The following is a 9,999-nucleotide window of genomic DNA, read 5'->3' on the forward strand; positions in this document are numbered from 1 at the left end:
GTTATCGTGTATTGTATCTACCTCCCTGTTTCTCTTTATAGTATGTTCTAGTGTGAACTGAACCCCTAAACTATACCTATTATAGTTTACTAGTATCTTTACTTTGAACTGTTATTGACTTGAAGAAAAGACTCATTTATCTACTAAGTTATGATTGTACTTTAAAAACGGAGTTTTGTAAACTATAAAGTAACATAACTTTAAAAGAGTTTTTGAAATGTTTTGATCACTTATAAGTACATAAGCAATCCTTTAAAAGATGTTTATAACAAAACATTTACACAATTATCATTGTCTCCAACTTGTATTCCCCCCCCCCCTTAAAACCATTTAAAACAGTTAAAAGATTGATTATAGGGGTATGAACTCACCTTATGTGGGTGATTCAAACGAATATGCGCGTAAGGATGAGAAGTTCCACGAATGAAGTCTCGAGACACAAACGAGTCCTAATGACATATAATGGCATATATTGGCATGAATTTAGTGTTTAAAAGCAACTAACATGCAAGGAAACACCCTTAAGGACTAGGAAACACTTGGACTAAGTGTTAGAATCACATGTGATTGATCAAAGGGGAGTGTACGGCCAAGAGAAGTGTGTTCACGGCCACACTTGAGTTTACGGCCACACGAAGTGTGTACGGCCGTAAACTCTCCAATATGGATGCATTTTTGGTTCTTGTTTCATAGGGATTCAAGGATTCAAGTGTTATAATGGATAACAAGTACCTAGCAAGTGTTTATGGCCACAACTTGGTGTGTACGGCCATGGAGTGTACGGCCGTACACTCATGGTGAAATATGCACAAAAGGGTGATTCAACAATAGGGAAACTAATGGGTCTCATTGTAACATCCGGATTTTCAGGGACATTATTGTGTATGTTAATCTTGAGATTTAAGGAGGGACTCGACGAGTTGAGGTACCAACTCGCCGAGTCGAGTCGAGATTGTCGCGTGGATTTAATGAATGGACTCGACGAGTCAGAGGACGGACTCGTCGAGTAGGTGTTGGGCAGAGAAACCCTAATTTCCCGGGTTTGGGACCTATTTAAAGGCATTTATAGCCTCAATTGCGGCTACCTTCCCCTGAGAGCAAACCCTATTTGCTATTGTAGCTAGAGAGTGTGAGAGAAGCTCATATTGTGGTTCTTGGTGCATTTGTATGGAGAAGGATGAAGAGCTTCTTGATGGGGAACAAAGGAAGGCAATGGATCTGTGGTATTGAGTGTTTCAGCTGCTAAGAGAAGGTACAAAGTTCTCATCTTGTTCATTCCTTGTACTAGATCTCATTTTGGGAGATTTAGGGCTTTGCTTCCATTCTTTTGAATCTATGAGTCGAATGAGACCTGGTTGTGGTTAGAAACCTCATATCTGGACCTCCTAAGGTCCTTAGAGTCTAGATGTCTCAGCTTTAGTGGTCCAAATGAGGGTTGATGAGCAAAAACCTTCATGAAGAGCATGTATTGGCGTTTTGAAGCAATAGCATCATGTATGAACGTAAAGATCGAAGCTTTACGTAATTATTGAGCCTTGGGATGATAGATCTATAGTTTAGAGTGATAGATCTGGTTGAAATCGTCTGAATGAGAAATCAGATCAAAGGGACTCGCCGAGTCCATGACCTGACTCGACGAGTCGACAGGGTTTGTCCCGATGGATTGATTGTGCGATAACTCGGCGAGTTGGGGGTCAACTCGACGAGTTGAGCTGGACTTTTGAGACTTCTGAGGATACGAGGGGACTCGACGAGTCGCAGGAGTGCACTCGACGAGTCGGGTCAAACTTGGACTGTTGACTCGAGTTTGACTTCTGTTGACCATGGGGTTTTGGTCAACATATGTGATGGAGACCTTGGAGGGGGTAAAATGGTCTTTTACCCACTTTAATGAGTTAGAAAGAGAAAGACCCGCCTTCGATTATCTGAGTTGTGAGAAGAGTAATAATAAGAGATATTCATCCTTTGTGTTAGGAGGAGACTAGTTCGAGATCCGAGCGCGAGGTTATTTGCTCACCTGCTAGCCGAGGTGAGTCTTCTCACTATACATTACCTAGAGTGGTATTTATGTGTAGACTGGAGGGTCTTGTATGCTATGTGTATATATGAGATTATGTGCATTGTGTTATATGTATGCTATGTGTTGTATAGACCGGACCGGAGGGTCCAACGATACAGACCGGACCGAAGGGTCCAACGATACAGACCGGACCGAAGGGTCCAACGAGCTATGACCGGACCAGAGGGTCCAACGAGCTACGGGACTGGAGGGTTCCGCTGAGACACATCGACCGGAGGGTCGTACTGTAGCCTCGAGTGGCGTATGTGTTGTATGTGGTATTTTTGAGGAACTCACTAAGCATTTATGCTTACCGTGTTATGTGATATGTGTTTCAGGTATCAGCGAGGGTCGCGGGAAGGCGCCGACATGAATTGTACACACTGGCAGAAGATTCTGTGTTGAGATTCTGGGATATGTTTTATTGTGATGACATTGATACATGAGATTTTGAGAATATTATATGAGATTTATTATGTTTGAAAAATGAAAAATTGTTTTAAAATTTACGTCGTTACACTCATGGTCAACAAGAATATGAACTAGATTCTCATTTTGGAAGCCCTTTTTGGGGTGTTTTGAGGTGTGTACGGCCATGCAAGGGTGTACGGCCGTACACTCCTTTTGTTCCTGCTAAATGGTCGATTCTAAGGTGTTTAACATGAGTTTCTAACGTATACTAAGCATAGGGGAAAGGATACTTACAATTTGGAGGCTCAAAAAGGTGTTCACGGCCACCAAGAACAAGTGTGTGTTCTTGGTGAAAGATGAAGATCTTGAAGATCTACCCAAAAAGATGATTTTTATGGATGAAATTAAAGGATGATACATGATTAAGAAGGATAACAACTCAAAGATGGAAGAATCACTTACGTTTTTGAAGATCTAGGATGAAGAACTCGATGATATTTGAGAGAGAATCGATTTTCTATACTTGGAGGTGTGAGAAGTGGTGAAAAATGAAGGAATATCATGAATATGGAAGAAGTTTACGGCCAGCCAAGAGTTTACGACCGTAAACTCCTAGTTTGCGGTCGTAAACTCCTTGTGATGGAGTTTCCGGCTCGATTGCAAACCAATGAACTTAAGCTGCTCAATCCTATACCCAATGTTTGAATGTACTGAGCTTTGAACCCTTAAACAGACTCTAAACAAGGCTAAAAGATAGCAGAAACGAGTCTGACACTCGGTTGAATTGAATGGCTGGACTTACAAAGCAAAAATTTTCGGGTTGTCACATTGTGTGAAATAATGGTTGCGATAGGACAGTCATGTGAGATAATAAGTCGTGTCTATCTCAAGTACTTTTGTACTGTCGTGCTAAACCCAAGTACTTTATACTGTCGTGCCTGTCGTGATCATACAAAAAGTATTAATATAATGTCGTGTTGTCACGAGTATTATCATATCTTCGTGCCTAATCACCTAAGAATTATAGTTGTCCGTTGATAAAGATCATTTAGGAAATATCCCTTAAGATCATCATAATAGAATTAGTAAGTGAGAGTGATCAGAAATGGAGTAATTAGGTTAATCGAATGTTGATAGTTATAATTATTAAAATTTATAATATTGTGGGTTGAAAACCTTATGTATCTCACCAGGTTTTCCAACCTAACCCACTCAGTGTCTTTGTATCACAGGAAACAATAATGATGACGCCTGAGAGATTTGAGGAACTTTAGACTATATTAAGATATTGTAAGTCTTCGTTTATACTTATGTTTCATATATCAGTTATGACATCCCAAGTTTTTAATAAATCAATGAAAAACATTTCTTCGGGAATATTTTATGGGACAAATCCCGCATTTGTAAATTAAAACTCTGATTTTATAATAAGCAAAGACTGGTCTTTTCTAGCCGTGAAAAAATAGGGGATGTGACAGATAGTTATGATCATTCATATACAAACGTATCATGGATGGGAGTTTCAATTGGGTGTTACAACTTTAATTCTATTATTTGTTCATTTATAAATTTAATCCATGTAATGTGGGGAATTTTTTTATAGCTATGGCCTATTTCAAAACCGAAGTTGTAGTAGCAACAAAGAGATGGCGATGCGCTGATGGAGGTTTTCGATGATGGTGGAGATGGGCAGTTGTGATTGTTTAGATACAAACGTATCATGGATGGGAGTTGCAACCGAGTGTTAGAGCTTTATTTCTAATTTTTGTTCATTTATAAAATTGATCCCTGTAATTTAGAAAGTGACAAGATAAATGAAAATCCGAACGAGGGTACATCAGTCATCTTACTCCAACTTAACAGCTTATATCTTACCAAGTTAGCCCAAAGGACCAAAGTTTCAAGAAAATTAAATCATAGGGACGAGTCATGTAAAATTGAAAAGTTTGACTAAAAATTCTGATGGATGTAAAGAACATGGACCAAAACTGTAATTTACTTCATCAAATGTTGGTCGCAATTTTTTTGGGACAACAAATCTGTACTACTCCTAAACTATTGATAATTCCAACTATACCCACTGCTAGATTTGAATCCTAGCCTCAAGGAGGGAGGGTAACACCTGACCACTGGGCTAGAAGCCCATTTCGCATATAAAAACTGCGGCACCAATGCTAGGAAACTTCCATGGAAACCCAGAGCAAAAGACAAGAAACGCACGAAGCATGCCTTCGTAATCATATCTAGAAGCACATAGGCTTTAAATACACATCAACACCAAACCAGCAAACCCTTCTAGATTCTCATGTTTTAATATTCATTTAAATCCCTTTCAATCGTTACTTTAATAATTTATCGACGACTAAGTCGGCCTTGTGTATAGTCAACTCGAGTGACAGACATACTTTTCAATCATCAACCTTTTGGTGTTTATATACAAACCCAAAAACCAATCATATATGCCAGCATCGTTGTATTAATTAAAAGAAAAGATGATTAAGCCTGCTTCCCTCCTCTTCATGTTCCTTTTGATTACCAGTTATAGATACCAGTCTCATCCTCTGATGACAGAAGCAAGACCACTCTCCATCATCCCTCAGCAAAGTAAGCACCCACTACAACCCAGAATCTGTGTTTCTAATTGTTTCTATATAAAATTTCTTATGCTGAATAAAAGTTATTTTGGTCACTTTTGCAGAATATCTAAGTAGTTTCGATACACTTGGAATGATATGTAAATGTTGTGATCTTCCTAAGAACGAATGCACAAGCAAATGGAATGGATCTTGTTCTAATATCCAATGCATTCCTTGGAGATTTCATTGACGTCTTTTCATATTTCTCATCCATGTATCATATATAGAATTTTTTTTTTGGTTTAGAATTGCAGCTTTTTGCATATTGATGTGTAGGAAGGAGATATCTTACTGATTCTCACCTTCTTATGGCTGCTACAAAATTAGAAATATCATTTAGAAGACTAACAATATTGTAAGTACTTGAATAGATGATTAAGACCCACTTCTTGCGAGAAGGTTTTGCACCACATATATCTTATCTAACCATTAGATTTCGTTTTTTTATGTTTTTCTTCATAACGTTGGATAATTTATTTATTTCAGTTCGTTATGATACAGTCGATGAAAACATATATAGAAGAGAAATAGCACATGAGAAGGCAAATATTAACTTGGCCTTTGCTTTGCTATTTAAGCTTCAATATATATCGAGTGTATGTTTTAACAAATCTTTTGTCGTTGGTCTAGAAACTACTCATCAATTGAAACGTTCACCTAGTCATCTTTTAGAGGGCATATAGATTTGATGTTTTATTTAATGTGGAGAAGCAATGGCGCTACAAAATAGCCAATAATAAGACATTCAACCAATAAAATTTACTTGCAATAATTTGATATAAAAATTTATAAGAAAATAGCAAATTGTATAAACCCACATAATAAAATATAATAACAAAATAAAAGTGCAAACTTCACTTTCCTTTATAATCGACCTAAATCCTACAAAATTTTAAATTTTAAACCATAAATAGCTATACAGCGGGAGTTTCCCCAACCATTCCGACCATTCCTTGTATTACAGTACAATAGTACAATACTGTATCAGGCACACTAAGCCCATGCTTCAACATGGTACTTTCCACCTCTCTCCAACATCCTCAACCACCTAACCGCCGCTTCTCTCTCCACCCCACTTTCTCTCTCCACAATCTCCTCAAAAGCCGCCAAAACATCCGCCGGCATATTACTCGAAGACCCCGCAACATAAACCGCCGCCCCTTTACTCAAAAGCTCCCACACTTTCCCACTTTGTTCACGCATCTTATGTTGTACATACACTTTTTGCGGTTGGTCTCTTGAAAAAGCAACATAAAACCCTCCGCCTTTTTCTTCCGAAAGTACCCCTCCATTTTGCGAATGGGAAACCCAAAAATCTTTGTATAAGAAGTCATTATCCTCGTTTCGACATCCAAAAAAGAAAAGAATCGGTCCAGAATTACTTGCGTTTAAGGCCCGCTCCTCCACGAACCCGCGAAAAGGTGCACAACCGGTTCCGGGCCCAATAAGGATGAGGGGGAGTGAGGGGTGTGGGGCGGGGAGTGAGCCTTTGTGAAACCATGCTGGCATGCAGACTCCTGTTGAAAAAAATGAGCAAAAACAGTAAGGTGGTGTTTGGTATGATGGAATTGAGAAAGGAATGGAACGGAATTGTTGATTCCATACTTTGATGAGAATGAAGGGAAGCTAGCCAGTTGGAGCATAAACCGATGCGTTTCCTCTTAAAAGGAGTTGTCCATGAAACTATGCTGACTGTGAGGTGTACTTGATTCGGGTGAACATGAGGAGAAGAAGAAATTGAAAAGGCTCGTGTTTTCAATGGAGGAGTCAGCTGCACCAACCACTCAAATGGCATATCTACAGATGGGAAATCCTCGAGTACCTGTAAAAAAAGACCATATTGCCCTTCCTTCCTTCACCACCAAATAAAATAAATGCAAAAACTTTTTTTTTTTTGGCAAAATAAAATTCAAAATATATATACCTCTAAAACAGTCCTTCGTTCTTTCTGGTTGTATTGGTAGAAATCATCTCTTCCTTCTGGTGAGGCAAAATATTCAAGCCTCTCTTTTTCATGTTCGGCACTTGCAAAAAAACTCATGACCTACACGATATTGGAATGGAACGAGTCATTGCATTCCGTTTTCACGTTTGTTGGCGTGTAGGAATGGAATGAAAGAGTTGGTTACTATAATTATATGACAATATGACATACATACACCCTTGTTTGATCATACTTAATGAACTTGTTATTAGTTAAAATACATCAATCTGTTACAAGTATGTGTTGAAATAATGTAGAATTAGTAGCATATAATAACACCAAAAGATTTAATCAGATATTTTACCTCAAAAAAGTAACGTCTGGGTGAAGTTGATGCAATATCCATAGTCAACTCGACAAATGTTTTTAGTTTTATGGGATCTTTTGAGGCACCAACACCATCTTCAAAGGAATCTTCTTTATTTCTAGGCTTAACCTGAAATTTAGTGTCTAGATTATATGCTATAAATGGATTTTACAACTATTTAAAAACATTACTCACAATGATATAGGATTCAGGGTTTAAATTACAGCGAGTCATGAATGCATCGATTGCTTCAGGGCTTTGTGAAGGAAGAATTTCAAGAACATCACCAACTTCATACTCGATAGTCTGAATAAAGCAACTTAGTAACAATTTTATTAAGAGGGTTTCTTTTTATGTAAACAGTTATATATTATTAACCAAAAAAACAACTAATACATATAAGCTTGATAATACTTACAGATGAAAGTGGCTCAAATTCCAAATGGCGTACATCTTTGTCATAACTTGTTCTAGTAATTGGATGATTTTTAACCTAAATCAAACAATAGTACAAATTATAAATTAACAAAAGAAGAATATAAAAATACCAGGAAATTTCATCACTACCAGTTTCAAGAAGCAATCGGGTTTACTCTTGTCATTTGACTTTTTCGCGGACAACATTGACCGACACCTCACTATATCCTTCTCAAGTAACTTCAAATCTGTCACAAAAAAAATCAGTTACAGTTAAATAAAATCTGAACTTTGAAGGTTGAAAAATAGTGAAATTTGAAAATAAACAGGCTATTTACCAATTTGTGCTGAAGGTTGTGAATGCACTGCATTCGAGTCAAGATATGTGATTTCCACTTTTGGTTGACCAAGCATCTTCATATCAGACACAGAAATATTTAAACCTTTTGGGAAGAATTTTGGATTTTTATTATATAACATGGTCCATAAAGATGACATCCATGGATCTAAGGACCCTTCATATCTGTATAAGAAAATCATAGCAACTTTATTTAATTTATTTATTGTATATAATACAGAAAGATTATGCAACAAAGTTGTATAAATACTGGAAATGGCACAGATACCCTGAAGGATGTTGATCATCTCCCAAACCTCTTTCAAGAATTGTAGTTCCCCCGAGATCTGCAAGTCTTTTGTCAAGCTTCTTTGCAACAAACTGTAATTACATGACAATTTAAGTCTTTTCACAAATGTAATCTACAAAGATCACATGCATGATAACTAATTCAACTTACATTGTATTTCTGATAACCAGAGTCTCCCAATCCAAATACTGTGTAGTTTGTTTTTTCGAGCCACTGCTGGTTTAAACTTCTTCGCAAAAGGAATGTCCAAAACGCCTAAATTTGGGTAATCAAGAATAGAAAGAAGAAATAATAACAAATGAAAAGTTTGAAAGTTAAAGCAGTGATAAAGAACCAACCTTCATGGAATTGGGGGTGTCCCCTTGTCCAGTTGTGGACACCACAAAAATTACATATTCTTCACAAGGTAAGGAGCTCTGGTATAAGCAACAAGTAATATGCATAGCAGAAACACATAACAAATTGATTATGAAATTGTTTGCATAAACAAAATAGAGGAACCAAATAATCATCGGAAAGTGTAGCAAGGGGGCGTATAATTTCATAAAGTTCACTTACGGGGTCAAATTCGTCGAGGGATAACATACGAATAGGGCAGCCTCTTTTTTCAGCTTCACGGCCTAATCGTTCGGCAGCATCTAACGCGTTGCCCGTCTCAGTGGCGTATAGAATCAACAGTGATCGAGATTTCTCCATTGCTATAAGAATTCAGAGCTGTTGTATTATAGTAGTCTTAAGCTGAGATTGAAACAGTATAGCACACGCCGGAAACGGCGTCGAATATTGCTCTTTCAATGTGTGCTTCGCGGGCCAGGGAAAAATTAGCAAGGTTTTTAGCGGATTTCGTCTGCCAGAAAAAATTCTGGAGGCGTTTAGTTCACCAAAATCTTGTTAGAGAAAGAAAATAGATCGGGAGGCTCTGTTCATTTACTTTAGAGGGTTGAAGACAGCGTTGGTCGAAGATCGGAGGAGGACGGCGCTAGTGACAAAGAGATCGGAAGGTTCTTTGTTCTGCTAAAAACTCTGGTCGGAGATGCGAAGAGAACGGCACCGGTCGGAGAAGGCAGAGGACGGCAACAGGAGTTGTTACGGCTTTTTCTCTGTTGAAAACTCCGGTCACGACAAAAGAGAAGAGAGGGCAGTGAAGGAAAACGAATGAAATAGAAGGGTTCAGAGGGAGTGTAAACGCTGAATTGTTCAAAGGTTTTTATGGCCCCTCTGATTCGGCCAGAGGTAGAATGTTGGTGTTCCATGGAGCCTGAATGATATAATGTCGATTTTTCTAGGCCTAGAAATCGTGTCGTGTTCGGGTTGGCGCCTTGTGGGTTAGCGGGTCAAAATACACTAACCCGAATACGACCCATTTAACTATACAGGTCACGGGTTGGCGGGTTTGGAACATAAACTCATATACAGTCGGTTAACCCACTTATTTATACGGGTTCATAGGTTGGGGGTTCGTAGGTCAGATTTGAATCCGTGGGTTTGTGGGTCAAATTCCATAAATGGTCCAAAGTTTTTAAGTTTCAATGGTTGCT

General features: G+C 38.2%; 1 protein-coding gene and 1 long non-coding RNA gene across 3 annotated transcripts; one reads left to right on the top strand and one right to left on the bottom strand.

Annotated features, from left to right (window-relative positions):
• Positions 1–4,709: 4,709 nt before the first annotated feature.
• LOC145137081 (uncharacterized) lies at positions 4,710–5,518 on the top strand. Its single transcript, XR_013720861.1, has 2 exons — positions 4,710–5,074; positions 5,169–5,518. It is a non-coding gene; the product is annotated as an uncharacterized LOC145137081 (long non-coding RNA).
• A 373-nt stretch (positions 5,519–5,891) lies between these two features.
• On the bottom strand, positions 5,892–9,668 carry LOC145137080 (Flavodoxin family protein). Of its 2 annotated transcripts, XM_079071226.1 has the most exons (13): positions 9,393–9,668; positions 9,020–9,308; positions 8,800–8,877; positions 8,612–8,716; positions 8,441–8,532; positions 8,153–8,337; positions 7,965–8,062; positions 7,816–7,890; positions 7,593–7,703; positions 7,395–7,526; positions 7,031–7,150; positions 6,712–6,928; positions 5,892–6,623 (listed from the first exon to the last, which is right to left on the bottom strand). In XM_079071226.1, exons 2-13 carry the CDS (start codon positions 9,155–9,157, stop codon positions 6,100–6,102), a joined length of 1,875 nt encoding a protein of 624 aa, XP_078927352.1. In that variant the 5' UTR covers positions 9,158–9,308; positions 9,393–9,668; the 3' UTR covers positions 5,892–6,099. The 2 variants fall into 2 exon arrangements, with proteins under 2 accessions (XP_078927352.1, XP_078927353.1); XM_079071227.1 differs by lacking the exons at positions 7,816–7,890; positions 7,965–8,062; positions 8,153–8,337; ... (3 more) ...; positions 9,020–9,308; positions 9,393–9,668 and having other exon boundaries at positions 7,622–7,703.
• Positions 9,669–9,999: the final 331 nt, after the last annotated feature.

This window comes from Lactuca virosa, chromosome 9, assembly GCF_052849685.1.
Source record: "Lactuca virosa cultivar CGN04683 chromosome 9, Lactuca_virosa_CGN04683_v6, whole genome shotgun sequence".
NCBI lineage: Eukaryota > Viridiplantae > Streptophyta > Magnoliopsida > Asterales > Asteraceae > Lactuca > Lactuca virosa.